Source organism: Gymnogyps californianus, chromosome 3 (genome assembly GCF_018139145.2).
Source record: "Gymnogyps californianus isolate 813 chromosome 3, ASM1813914v2, whole genome shotgun sequence".
Classification (NCBI taxonomy): Eukaryota; Metazoa; Chordata; class Aves; order Accipitriformes; family Cathartidae; genus Gymnogyps; species Gymnogyps californianus.
In genome coordinates, this window is record NC_059473.1 from 45,047,337 (window position 1) to 45,062,271 (window position 14,935).

Sequence of the window (14,935 nt, forward strand, 5' to 3'; positions counted from 1 at the left end):
AGTATTTTATATGTTCAGAAATAGGATGATAGTATTTCTTTCAGTTTACCGTCACGTGTGGAATGGCTGACTGTCAACAACTGTCCTGCCTATTGTTTGATATGAGCAATAGCATAGATCCATGATGAAGCTGGGGAGTGGAGGTGAGGATAAAGACCAAAGAAAGATTGGTTGAATTGCAGGGGGGTTGGACTAGGTGACTTTTAAAGGTCCCTTCCTCAACCCAAACCACTCTATGAATAATGATGAAATCATGAGAGAGTGGAAAATCAGAAGGTGTGTGTGCTTTGTGAAGAACAACTGGAGTTTGTCTCCATATTTAAAAAGCCAGCAGCTATGCAAACACCTTCACCTTCAATGATGCTAATGCTGCAGCAGTCTGCAAAGTCTTTGTCGAGTTGAGAGGAATATTCTGAAGGAAAAAAAAAGTTACAAAAATTTCTACTTACCACAAATCGTTCTCTGTTCAGAGCACTTTTTGTCTCTAGAGTTAGGACATATTTATTTGAGCGCATCTTTGAAAGATAAGTGTGCTACATGCTTTTTTTTTTGGGGGGGGGGGGAGAAAGAAGCAAAAAGGATAAACAATGTAGGACAGAAAACTATTATTGCCACTTTTTAAAAATACATTTGCCTCCCCACCTCTACCAGTGGTAAAAGGCTCCTCAGTTCAAAGACACCTTTATCTTCCTTTATCTTCCTTTTTAGTGGATTGTTTTGGGATTAGGCGATTCTGTGGTTGGAATGGAACACCACCCCCCAACCACTGGGTCTGTTGTAACTCATCACTTTCATCGTTGTTTTAAAAATGACTATGTGAGTGTCTGCATCAAAGTCAAAACTGTATATGAAAGCACTACATGTCACCTCAACCAAATGAGGTAAAGTAGGAAGTCAAAATCCCTGTCTAGTATGACAGATAAGACCAGCTTCTAAGACTAAAACCTGTTTTTAGTCATTCCTGTTTTCCCACTCAGAAGAATCATTGTCCAGTTATCAGCTACATTGGTTGTTTTTTTTTTTTTTCATCTTTTTAATTTAAAGCTCTACCAGGCATCATTAGTGGGGGAGGGAAATGACAAAATGGAGCAGGGTACATCACACTGATGTTGGAGAAATGACACCTTTGTTCATTCTCATCTTTTGTACACCATTGTGTAGCATTATTCTGGAAAATCCTGCTCTCTAGGCACATAGCAAATATCGATGCCTGTCCTGCCTGCCTTTCTGGCTCCCTGACAGCTGAGCTTTGAGGGGACAATAACACTTTGGAACTGGAGCACAGGCCAGCCAAACGCAGAAGCTGTGTGTAATATACAGAAAATATGGAAGTAAAGAGTTCCTGAGACATTAATATGGGGAATCCGCCGTGTGCAGTTCTACAGGTAGAAAGAGGGCAGAATGATTTCTCAAACTGGCTACTGATACATTTCAACACCAGGTATATTGCTGGGCTCTTTACAGTATTTTGCCTTTGAAAGAAGTTGCAGGGCGAAGGGGCAGGCATGCACTAGAAGCTGCTGGGTGGATCTGTACGCGGTTGTATTGCCCTGGAAATGCAATGGATATTTGGATAGGCTGTCATTCAGCCATTTTCAGAACATTTTGGCTTTAGTTAGTTTTCTTCAGTGTTTTGAAGAATATGAATTTCTGACCTGAGACTAAGCATGGGAAAGGCTAACCCAAAACATATTTGGCCCCAAAACTGGGAACAATGAAATGAAGAGTGGAATTGGGTGGCAAAGTTTAACTTGTCAAACAAATGGTGCTGGATTCTTTCAGTAATGCCGTGTAACTCTCTCTCTTGTTTGTAGTGACAGTTTTGAGTAGGATTGTTTGACAGAACTAGACGCTTCTCTTTCATCTTTGTGATGTTCAGTAGTATGATGAGGGGAAGGTGATTCTTGGAATTAAAATTTCACTTCTCTGATACTACTCTTAGGCTAACGAGACTTTCAGGGTTCAATTCCAAAAAAACCTCATGTTGCAGTGGGTTGGATGTTTGTCCCTTAAAAGAAAATTAGTTTGTCTTACTCAGGTATTCATTGCACCTGAAAGAAATGGAGTGTTTCTTAATGTGAGTCAGCTTTGCTAAGAAATCACATATATCACTGGGCAAAACAAGACTAATAAACCTACTTTATTCTGTGAAAATATTGGTCCTGTACAAACTGTGAAGTTTTTCAAGCAAAAGATACAGTGCAGAAGATGCCTGGTTTGTACTAGCTTAAAGTTTCACAGATCCTACAAGCACTGTTTCTCAAAACCTACCCAGAAAGTGCTCTGATGTCAGGATCTGGTGACCTCACATTCAGTTGATCAAGTAGAAGTTGTGTGGAGGCATTGAACAAGTCTAATAAGTGAAATGGCTATGTGTCTGTGTCATGGTTTAACCCCAGCCAGCAACTAAGCACCATGCAGCCGCTTCCCCCTTCCAGTGGGGTGGGGAGGAGGAAAAAAAAAAGTAAAACTCGTGGGTTGAGATCAGAACAGTTTAATAACTAAAGTAAAATAAAATACACTACTAAGAATAATAATAATAAAATAATAGTAATGAAAAGGAATATAACAAAAAAAGAGAAATAAAACCCAAGAAAAGACAAGTGATGCACCATGCAATTGCTCACCACCCGCTGACTGATGCCTGAGCAGCGATCCGCCCCTCCCGGACAACTCCCCCCTGTTTATATACTGGGTATGATGTTCTATGGTATGGAATACCCCTTTGGCTAGTTCGGGTCAGCTGTCCTGGCTGTGCTCCCTCCCAGCTTCTTGTACACCTGCTTGCTGGCAGAACATGGGCAACTGAAAAATCCTGAACTTAGGATAAGCGCTGCTTAGCAACAACTAAAACATCAGTTTATCAACAACATTATTCTCACACTAAATCCAAAACACAGCACTGTACCAGGAAGAAAATTAACTATGTCCCAGCCAAAACCAGGACAATCTGATCCACCAAGTTTCTGTGTCCATCACAGCCAAAATTTGTGTCCTTTTACAGCCAGGACCTGTAAGTATGTCTTAGGATCCCTAATTTGTAGCTGAGGACTCCACAGATGAAGCTGATCTTGATAATCGTTCCTCAAGCTTCATGTTCTTTCTCATTATTTCTAGCCAATTTTAACTGTTTAGGTCACCCAGAGACAGTTTCTCATCTTGGTTATGCTCAGAGTGTGCTGGTGAGCGTGTAAATTGTCTCTTCTTTCCCTGCTTGGGGATGTCACATATGTTGGCGAGCACTCCTCCCTCTCCCCACCGTGTTATCATCCAAGCAGGGCCTGGATGTAATGTACAAAGCAGCAGAAAGATTTCAGGATGAGGTGCTAGAACTGTATCCTACTGCCTGATTTAGGTGATGTTGGCATTTGTTGCATGCAATCTGGCCACAGGTCCAGTAACTACATATCAATTTAAAGTTTAGACAAATACAGTGTTCTTCATTTCACTTGCATCTGATTTTAATGAGAATTTGCTTCTTGTGTTTCATTAAAGAGGAAAGAAAACTTGCCTTTCATGTGGTTTCCTAGCTAATTGCTGATTATAGAGGAATTACATAATATGATCACAAAACATGCCTCTAATCACAATCTTTTTCACAATAATAGACTTTGATATGAAAAAGGATTTTCAGTCCTTGGTAGATGGTGTACAAATTTAGATGCTGTGCATTTAACACTGCATGTATGGCTTAGCCTACTTAATTTTTTTTTTTTTTTACGTTCTGCATTCCTAACTTAAAAATACTTTGCTTTCTGTCCTTCTGTTCAGGAACCCTGGGATGCACAACACATTCCAGCGCTGTTTTCTGCTTTCTGTGGCCTGCTAGTTGCACTTTCTTATCATCTCAGCAGACAAAGCAGTGACCCATCTGTACTGATGTAAGTTGCCTGCAAATGTTATTTATTGATTACTCTGTACAGCACACAACCAGAGTGATGCGTGGGTTTCAGAAACACAGGGATTGTCTTCTGAAAGTACTGTGGTGAGGTGGAAATTCCTCGCCATGTCTGCCTGGTTGGTATCAGTCCTGTAAATAAATGAAGTGTTGCAGTCAGATTGCCAGTAAGGCTGGTGCTCTTCAAACAGCACTATCCAAATTCTCTGAAGCAGATTTCACCCTCTGGGAAATTGTGTGCTTGCCGTGTTGGAGGATAGCGATTTAGTTGAAGGGGTGCTCAGGCTACTGGAGTTGCAGAATGTGCATTGGATAACACTGTGGCAAGGAGAAAGGACATTTGATGCGCTAGGAAGATGACTCAATTCCAGCTCTTGCTGAGGGTCACTGTCAGTAGGCTATGCCTCTCTGAGGTTGACTCCTTCCTTTTCTCTTCTGACACAGTCTGCTAGAGGTAGTTGAGGAAAGGTAGTGTGTATTAAGAGCTGACGTTGCAAACAAGGGAGATGCAGGGGAGAAGTCCCAACATTGTGATCTGCAGGTTGAGGTGACATGAGAGAGGCCCATAGGTCAGGGGCAGCAGACATGAGTTTTCCTCTGTGGGAACTGTGCTATATGGCTGTCATGGGGGCTGTGGGTGGTGCACAAGCAGCTGGGCATCTACGTATATGGCTGTGGGATTAAGTAAGCAAGTGAGTTTTGTGCAGCTGGTATCGCCACGCCATCTGGGATTCTGCTTCACAGACAGCTCAGTCTTATCTTAGAACAGTGTGGAGGGCCTGTGAGGAAACCCATAGGTTCTTTCCTTTGATTCATGAGGTGTGTTGTGCATGTCTTGCGGTGAGGCTCTTTAGCGTATGAAGATTGTAGTAGACATAGGGTAAGTCAGGGTGGTTGGACGCACAATTCTGTAATGCAGGAGAGAGAAGGAGGAAGTGGAGGGCTTTTTAGGCCATTCAAGATTATATTTGAGGAGAGAAACTTGAGAAATGGAGAAGAATTCTGATGAGGAAGGAAAGGATATAGGGCACTACTAGAAACTTAGCATCTCAGTAAATCTTACTGAAGAGTTGAGAAATTCCTTCTTTACCATCCAGAAGACTCAGAGAATCTGATACTTATACATCACTAGGTTCTGATGTGGCAAAGTAACAAGAACTGCTTATATCTATTGCCATTAACTTTATCCAAAGCCTCCTGTGTCTGCACTGATGTCAATTAGACCTGGATCAAGCTTTGTGTAGGTGGTGTGTAGTTCATCGACCATTACAGTATGGAACTCAGGTATGGAAGGAAGTGAAGCTGTGTGCTGTATTAGGGAGATTTGTTTAGCCTTGGAGTGAAATATATACAGGTACATTGTAAATCAGCATGGAAGCGTGAGCTCTTTCAATTTTGAAGTAATTTAAATGTATTCTTCTCTCCCACTCCCCAGGAAGGACACACCAGTTCATTAACTTCTTTAATAAAACAGAACTTGTCTTTCCTTAAAACTTTTGTTTTAAGGAAGTAATCTTAAACCATTAAATCCAATTTAACTTTTAAATCTAGCTATCAATTTCATAACATTCTTAATCAAATCTTCAGCAGCTGAAATTGTTAAATATCTTAATAATATGTGTACAACAACATCAAATGTTTATTGTGCAATCGTGATAAAAATGTATAATCCTTAAAAAAAGAGGTTTAAGTTTTTTTTTTTTAACAGCTCTGAACTTAATTAAAGGAATTTAAGGAGATTGGAAACAGTATTTAAGGGATGGCCTGTGGCATAGACTTCAAGATGGAGGAGAAGGTAGCACGTAAATCTTGAACTGAGAATTAATATACAGTTTATATAGAAATAGCTTCTTTGGCCTTTCTAATGTGGGTCTGAACAGCTCTCATATTGGTTTCAGCTTAGCTGAAACATTAATAAAGAGCATGAATGCCACAGTACCCTCTCTGCTCATTCCTCTGAATGACTGAGTCACATTGATCGGACTGCTGAGACTCCTTAACATTTTGATGAGGAAGTTCTACCCTGATCACTGGTAGAGCTGGTTTGTGTCAATCTCCAGCTATACAGAGATAAGATAGCTACTGCATACATGAGGAAGGAAATCTGAGGCTGTTCCTTCTCCTCTGCCCCCCAGGAATATTCATATCTGTTAGACATGTTCAAAAGTATCCTAACTAGGATGTTGGTTTTTTTTTTTTTAACAGGTCCCTTATTCAGTGCAAATATGTCCCTCACTATCTACGTCAACAAATTGAAGATTCATCAACAGATCCACTCCCGGAAAAGATGAGAGAATCAGTGGTAAGACCTTTTCTTTCATTACTTTCTGTTGAAAGCTCTCTCCCATCCATTTTCCCCACTGGGGAACCTTTTAAATACTCTTTTAGTAATATAAATATTTAAATTATTAAAAGCACAGAAAATGGGAGGATGTATATCCTGTTCCTTTAAATCCACAGATGGAAACTGAGAGAAGTTCTTCTAGATCTTCTTTCCAGTGAGGCCAGAAGGGAGGAGGGGGATATTGCAATTTTTCTTTCTGAAGGGTTCCGTTGAAGGACTCTGCAACATTGATTCCTTAATATAGTTGATGAGAAATGCACTCTTAGAGCTTGGGGAATGGGGCATCTCATCCTGGTACTCAGAGACCTAATGCAGGTTCTGTGCATAGAGTTACAGCCTGGCAACCTGGTGTGTACAAGGTAGGCTGGATTGTTCAACAAGCATTCAAAAAGGTGAGCAGTCCTGCCAAACTCCCAGTCTATGTTGGAGGGGGACAGGATTTGGTCCACGGAATTAAGTGTGTTTAAAACAGCCCTTATTCTTTTTCTAGAGCTAGGAGTTGACCTGGTTTTCAGGAATGCCTTTTTCGGTGCCAGGAAGTACTCTTGACTGTATGCCCTCCACCCCAGCCAAGCCAGGTGGAGCACAGACCAGACTTGGCACCTAGAGATGGAAGAAGCATGTGAAACTTGCCTAGTATGAGAGGGGGAAATACATGCCTGGTGCCAAGCATTGCCATCTCATCGTCTCTTCTTTGCTTGGCAGGCTGTTTATTTCCTACTGTCTGGCACATAGCTCTAAGTTTGTGTCAGCTTATTTCCCACTTAAGCTTAAACATCCAAAGTGACCCATCTTCCTTTTTGTGTCTTTTTATATAAAAAAACCCTCTTGCTGTTACCCAGGGGAGGCTGATCTTATAAAGAGTTCGTGTGGGAAGATTGTCAAGTTTCCAGAAGTATTAAGGAGTGTTTGACATTTCTTAGACTCATGAACTGTCCTGCTTCCCAGCTGTCAGGCAGCCCTTCCTCTGGACCACATCCCTAACGCCTGCATCTGAGCATTTGCAATCTAGGCAATTATTCCTAAACTCCTGAATGCTTGCAGAAGCAAGGAGCATTCAGAGAGTGCCTGGAACACAGACTGCCTTTTTTTGACTCTTAGACGTGACCTGAGAGTCCATAGTGCCTAGTGGTACAGGTTGCTAGTGTGGTAGCTGGCGTGGCCTCCAGATGTCCCTTCAAAGGGATGCATCTCTCCTGTACATCTTGAATCATTTGTTGGGCATTTTATAAGGTGTTACACAGCCTACGATTCAGCACATGAGTTGATCCCACACTACCAATGTTCTCTACTTTCCTTTGCTAGGCTGCTGTTTGTTATTTTCTGCCATGTATAATGTTATTTTAAACTGCTTACTCTAATAAGGCCCACATAAGATTAAGTGATATGTCTATTTCTTGTTGCTTGTATTGAGTTACAGTTTCTTGCAAACTAAACTGTTTGCAACAGGGTCACATTGCAATATGAATGTCCAGCTAGTAACAGAGTAAAAAATAGGTATTTATGTTAAAGTTTTGCTATATTCTGTGGTATTTCTGGTGTGTAGGTTATTGCCACAGTTCATTGTCAGTCCATTCTTGTACATGGGCACTGTATGGCAGATGTAATGGAAAGCTTCTCGTTCCCCCATATTTGTATCCCACTTGTATCTTTTGCTGATAGTGCCTTTCTTGGAGCAGTACGAGGTCTGATCTCATCTGTTCTGCAGATGGAGCCTTGCCAGGCAACTGAAGCACTTACTGCAGCTGTCCACTTAACTGGTTTCATTTCACAGTGCAGAGGGAAGCCTTGAGCAAGGCTTCAATATATTGAAAACAAAAAACCCCAAAAGAATGAACAAATTCACATCTAAGATCCTGGCTGTATTTTCAAAACTGAGTCATGCTGCAGACTCTCAACCTATTTTAGTGTCAGTAATGTGGACAGGGATCTGATGTCTTATACTAACACAGTTACCATGTGGTTCAACTGCACTTGGCCCTTGAGCCACTGGGACAGAAGATACAGAAGCGCAGGGAGGACTGCAGTGGAACTTGCCAAACATAGGACTTCAGTTCTTCTCTTCACCATTTCTCATTCCTGTTGTGTTTTGCCAGTGGTTTTTTGCATTTAATTAAGTGGGATTCCTGGCACCTTTTGCTTTCCAGGATGTACCTGGTTTTGGGGATTGGCACTTTTCTGCTCTGTACATTTGATACTCCATGCTGCTGCAGCTGCGTTTAGACAGAGGCTGCTTTCATTCAGTGTTGCTGGAGCTTGCTAGTTCTTTGCCTTCATTTTTTTTTTTTTTCTCTGTCTGGGCTTCCCTCAATCTGTATAAAAACTATAAGCAAATGTGTTTGCTTACAATGTCAATTAGCAGTGCTAATTATTCCACACTGCAAGATCTCTTGAAGAAAGAGAGGGCAATTTCTGATTAATGCAGGCTCTTTGTCTAACCCCTGTGTTATCTGGTACCTCTGTCTCAATTAAACACTAACCAGTTTGCTGGGAGACTCCCACTGCTATCTCTCACTGCAGTGCTAATAGAGCAAGTAGGGAAGAATTGAGGCAGGAGAAAATGCATGTGCCTCAAGTTTGAGGAGCACAATCAAGCCACAGTCTCTGCTGACTTGCTTCAGCAACAGCAGTCATGTCTAGGATGTAGGACTCGGCTGACTCTTAAAAGCCAATTTTAAATAGCTTCCAGAACTTCTGCAAGGGGATCTTCAAACAGTTCAGAAACTGTGTGAAACAATATGTTGGTATTTGAAGGAGACTTCATGGTGGTAGTTCGTTTTTTCCTCTTGGAGTGCTCCTCTGCAAGGAGAGTATTCCTAACCCCCGTCAGTGGCAAGAGATGGCAGGATGCAGCACAACAGCCAGCCTTGCCCTGGTCTATATACAGACATGTGGTCTACATAACATGCCATTTAAATAAGACCCGTTTTAATCAGAAATCCTGAGGTGTACAGAACCAAATCACCTCCTCAAGGAGCTGAAAGCAGACAAGGTTAATATTGAAAATTAATGTGTTGTATTCTGTAGTGGCTTTGCATTGATGTTAGGAATAATAAATACATCATCTCTAATGTTTAGTTACATGACCTTTACTATTTTCCTTTGCTGGAATAGCTGTGTAAGAATTGCCAGCTTTGGAAGCCTGAATTATAAAGCAGCTGTGATGGATAATTGACCATTCAACTTTGAGAATGGAGCTTCCTACCATTATAATTAATTTCTATAGGCATCCACATGGCTGATTACTAGATTAACCAGTGGCCTGAGGGTGCTAATATGTTACATTCAAACTCAGCTTCCTTCCTGGCCTTTAATACAAACATTTAGATAGCTAGTAAAAGGATTTGTACAAAGCTCCAAAAGCATAATTGAAAATAATAATTAAAAAAAAAGCGCCACTATAGTATATTCTGCTTGTAAAATCTCTGAGGCATCAAATGTAGTGATGTTGGTTTGGGGTTTCTTTTTTTCCTTGAGTGTAAAATGGAGAAAAAAGAATACCTGCTTTCAGCCCAAACTATAACAGTGATTATCTCTCACTGCAGAGATTTTAACTGTGATCAGAGCTTAACTTTTCCACATTGGACCAAATGCAATGAAGGACTCAAGCATCACGTCGTAGGGCTATTCAACATTCAATTCATAAGTGCCTGGCCTTGGGAATGGAATCCAAAATCCTGCTTTAGACAATTGGATCTAAATGCAGGATGGGGAACCGAGTTGCGTCCAAGGTACGCACATGCTTTGCAGGAGCTAGCTGCCTTCAGCAGGAAGGGTGGAAGCCGCAGATCCACCCACAGCAACCTGTAGGTGGATGCCCAAGGTTTTTTCCTGGAAGAGAGCTCTGAATCCCCCTCAGCCAGAGAGATAACTGCCCAGGGTCAGCCATTTCCTGGGCGGCCCTGACCACTATGCCATGACATGAAACACAAGCCACTACTGCTCAGCTTTGTTTTAGAAGGAAAAAACCTGAATTTTGTGAGAAGTTTGAAAGTGTCTGCCACATCAAGAAGGAGTTGCTGTGGGGACTGTTGTGCAAGTCAGCAGCTGAGCAGTACATTTACATTTTGAAGCAGTTCTGTGCAAGGGCAAAAGGGCAAGCCTTGGATATACATGATACTTTAAACACTTCAGATGTTGCCAGAAGTGGAATGCAATTGTCAAATTTGGGTTTAGATACCTGAATAATAATCCTTGCTTTAAAAATACAGGCCTTCTCCTGTATGGGATTGTTAGTGTGTCAAAAGCAGTGAGAGCACCCTAAAAAGAACACTTGCAAACTCGAAGATGGGAAAGGTGGGAAATACCAGTCCTGTACAATATAATCTGTGTAATACATTCTCTTTTGAATGTAATCTTTTGAAAAGATTCTCTTTGGTGATGTGGCACAGAATGGAAAGTTAGGATGCCGCCTCTCCCCAAAATGTCCATTATTATCACCTCTGCTGATTTTACAGATAAATTCTTAATATTTGATGTAGTTCTTAAAATGGCAGCTTCTTCAGTCACCTGATTGTGAGAGAAATAAGTCACTTTAATAGTAATCCTTTCTGGTTGTACAGAAGAGCTTGAAAATATGATTGGAGTGTGTTTGTTGTTCTTATAAGCTTGTTTTAGATTATTGAGTAGTATTCAGCTGTGCAGAGAACGATACTTGATCAAGACTTTTCATAATATGTATTCACAAAAGGGCTGAAATAGTGCCATATAAATCTGGCACTGCTTAACTTTCTCAGATGCTGAATTTTACAAGTTAAATACTCCTGCTTTACGTAGATTTTGTATGCAACATCTTTAAAAAGATTTGGAAAGGTTAAAGAAAAAAATTATTTCCATTACATGCGTTGGTAATAATTTCCTTATCCATCTTTATCAGGGTTTTAACCACGATTTTTCAGTACTGCTCCACATACTAAAATCACTTGAGTTAGAGATGGATACACAAATTGCTAGTGAGTGAAGGTCTGAACCGAATGGAGAGGATCTGTGGGGACAGGCAGGGATCAAAGGTTTGTTCAGGGAAGAGAAGGCCTTTCATGTGAGGTCCCTCATGTTGTGGTTCTCCTGTTGCATACGATGGCCAAGAAGCAAGGAGCAAGGCCAGCAGGGCTATGTTTAGAAGTGATGGTCGGGAAGAGTTAGGAAGACCTAACTCTGCTCCTACACCTTCCATCCTATAGTCCTTGCGGAGTACAGGGCTGTCTGTGGAGGGCACAGCTCTCATAGGGGAGGGTGCACTGTTCTTTTGGAGGTACGTGCTCATGAGCAGCCTGGGAAAGGGAAGGACAGTGGTAATGGCTTAAGAACTCTGCTAAACCGGATTGGAGTTTCCTGGGACAAAGCAAAAGTACTTCTTGAGCCTGAAGGCTTTTTAGTCCTGCTGAATCTCAAAGGCCTGCTGCAGTAAGTGGAAGTGCTGATGCTTGTGACCTTTTAGTAAGAAGCATCTTTCATAACAGGGAGTGATAGGCAGCCTAAATATAGTGATTGCTACCAGCTTCCCCTGTAATTCGGCAACCCTTCTGTTGTTCACTTGTTCTGCTTGCTTTCTTTTTATCTCCCTTATTCGTAGGTTTGCTATCCCATCATTATTGTAGTTTTCTTTCTTTTTCTCTGAGATACATGAAGACTATCTAGATTGCAGCACCAGGAAATTGGATGAGGTTCTAATTCTAACAAAAGTGTTGCATTTCACATGTTGTTTCTAGATGTCTTTGAATTAAAGCAGTCAGTTTCTAAACAAAGAGCTACAAATAGTTACTCATTTGATAACTTAGCAGTAGTATTGAGTGCTGAACTTAAATGCCCCTCTCATAAATCTAAGACAAGATTTTCATTTACTAACAAAGACATTTGGGTGACCTCCGAAGTACAATTCAGAAGATTGCACAGATCGCAAGTTATCTTGTTTATTTGTTTGCTGAGAATGACATTTTAATCACAAGAAAAATGGGCTGGAAAGACAGTGATATTTTCCAATCTTTAGAAACAAAATTATTCATACCCTAGTTATAGATCTTTATGTAAAGGCAGATGTGTCCTTTCATTATCATTCAGTGACACTAGAAAAAGGCCTTGTCTGAAATCCATAAAATCTTGCCGAAATTTAGCTTCCGATACAGAAAATCAAAGAATGGGACGTGTCACTTTAGAACATAATAAATGTATTAACTTCATGTCTCTGAAGACATTACAGAAAAGCATGAGACATTTCAGTAATGCAAGAGAAAGTGAATCTGAAGAAATCTTAATGCTTGCAAATAGGAAATGGAACCAGAATTTTGATTCCCCAAAATAAAAAAGTCATAACGTAAAAGAGTTATATTCCTTAAACAGAATCAGACTCAGTATGAAATGTATTGCTTTCATTTCTCCAATCTTAAAACTACGTTATTTAAAAATATAATTTAAAATTAGGCATGATGAATTTAAATGTGATTACTTTGACAAACCTAGAGTGTGAAGAAATAATTTCCCAAAGCAGAGTGGAGAAAATACTTTTGTATCAGGGAGTGCTGATTAGCCTTATCAGAATGCAGACTGCAAGTAATTGAGAACAGAGTCATTTACTTTGGTTAAAATGGTATTGGCTTGCTAATTTTGTATAAAATAATTATTTTCACAGAAAGAAATCTTGAAATCGGATCTCATTGTCTGCACAGCGGCTGCTGTTCTGTCATTTGCTGTCAGTGCCAGTACTGTGTTTCTATCATTAAGGGTATGTATCTGTCCTTTTTTTTTTCTCTTGGCCCTCTTCCCCCTCCCCCCTCCCCCCAAGGTATTATCTCTTTTATGCAAAACCACAGGGTGCTTTAACTGGAAAGAATAGAGATTGTGGGAAGAGAAGTTAGTGAAAATGTATTTACTGGTCATGATAACTTTTTTTTATGTGCAAGGCAGTTAGTTTGTGGATATTTGTATTAATTTCAGTGTTACTTATTTGATGTCTCTTTCCTTAAAGCTCTGCATATCCACAGCTCTTTCATGATATGGAACCTGGGGGACAGAATGAATAAGCCTGATCGCTTGCCTTTTTTCCTCCAATTAAAGAGGAAAAAATTGGTTAATAGTGTGTGCAAAATACATATTTCAGAATCCATATCCACTTGTGGAGTCAGAGAATTTGAACATAGGAATAAAAATTAATTGCACAAAAATACAATTATAGGAACTGTTAAAAAATGTTAAAAAAAAGTTTTATATAAAAATGTTGTTCGCAAATTATAACCATGTTTCATTTTTTCTCTTTTGGCTCAGCCATTTCTCAGCATTGTCCTGTTTGCTTTAGCATGGACTGTGGGATTTGTAACACATTACGTACTTCCTCAGCTTCGCAAGCATCACCCCTGGCTGTGGATCTCCCATCCCATACTTAAAAGCAAAGAGCACCAGCAACGGGAAGTGAAAGGTTTGTAATAAAGTCTTTTCTAAGCAATGGATGCAGTGACTTTCAGCTTGTCTTGGTTTAAAAAAAAAATCTGGAAGGAACAGAGCAGGGAGAATAAATTATGCTTTACATTTACCTCTTTTGAATAGCATGTGCAGCCCATCATTTCTATTTTTTTCCCCCTGATCACCAGCAAATCTGTGAACCTGTAGAAGTTGTCTCCTGAGACCACTGCACAGAAGGGCTGAGGCTGGGCAGACCTCTGAAGATTGTCTAGTCCAACGCCCCTGCTCAGAGCAGGGTCAGCTAGAGCAGGTTGCTCAGGGCTGTGTCCAGTTTTGAATATCCTCAAGCATGGAGACTCCGCAACCTTTCTGGACAACCTGTTCTAGCATTTGATCATCTTTACAGTAAGAAAGGTTGGGGTTTTCTTTCTTATGCTGAAATGGAATTTCAGTTTGTGCCCATTTCCTTTTGTCCTGTCACTGGGCACTACTGAGAACAGTCTGGCTCCATCAGCTTTGCCCTCCCCACCAAGTATTTATACCCTAAAAATGCCCCCAATCAGGCATTAATAAGATGCCCCCTGAGCCTTTTCTTCTCAAGGCTAAGCAATCCCAGCTCTCTCAGCCTCTCCTCCTATGTCAAATGCTCCTGTCCCTTAATCATCTTACTGGCCCTATGTGGCCTTTCATGAGCCATTGTCTGATCTGCCTTTTGCTTTTACATTACAGTACTGTTACTTGCTGCGTTGCTTGATATGTTATAGTTCATGCTTAATACATTGGCATTTTATATAATTTAAAAACTTAAATGATTGATGAAATTGAGGCAGAATTTTTTCTACTTTCTGACATATAACTATATATCATTTCAACAGCAAGGGTAGTACAACTTAGAGTTCAAATTTCCATCATAATAGTTTTAGAGAAACATTAAAATTGAAAGGAACGGTGAGATTTTCTTGAAGATTTGTTCTTGCTAATGTTTGCTGGCTTCAGTGGGTAGTGCTCTGATACATGTGAGTATTGGTAAATATTTTAGTATGCTGAGGTCTGATTTCCTGTTCTGATAGTTATTTCTGCAAGCAGCCAGTGTACTTTGAGAAGCACACCTTTTTTCTGCACACACCCCCCTCCCCCATCTTGACTTTGCTACCAGCCAAAAGCTTGCTTGTCATTTCTTGATGGATCCTGTGTCTTAATCATTCTCAGTATATGTTCCTGAGGTGTTTGAAGACAGCGTTGTCAGAACACAGTCTGCTGAGGGACTTTAGTCTGTTCTTCAACTAGACAACAAAAGAGTT

At 40.5% G+C, this 14,935-nt stretch overlaps 1 protein-coding gene across 1 annotated transcript in view; it reads left to right on the forward strand.

Moving 5' to 3' along the window:
* The window catches only part of PCNX2 (pecanex 2), a 162,162-nt gene that overhangs the window by 65,535 nt on the left and 81,692 nt on the right, over positions 1 to 14,935 (forward strand). Inside the window, exons 16-19 of the mRNA XM_050893555.1 lie at positions 3,772 to 3,881; positions 6,104 to 6,200; positions 12,868 to 12,960; positions 13,500 to 13,650. Coding sequence (XP_050749512.1) covers positions 3,772 to 3,881; positions 6,104 to 6,200; positions 12,868 to 12,960; positions 13,500 to 13,650 — 451 coding nt within the window. The remainder of the gene's footprint in view (positions 1 to 3,771; positions 3,882 to 6,103; positions 6,201 to 12,867; positions 12,961 to 13,499; positions 13,651 to 14,935) is intronic.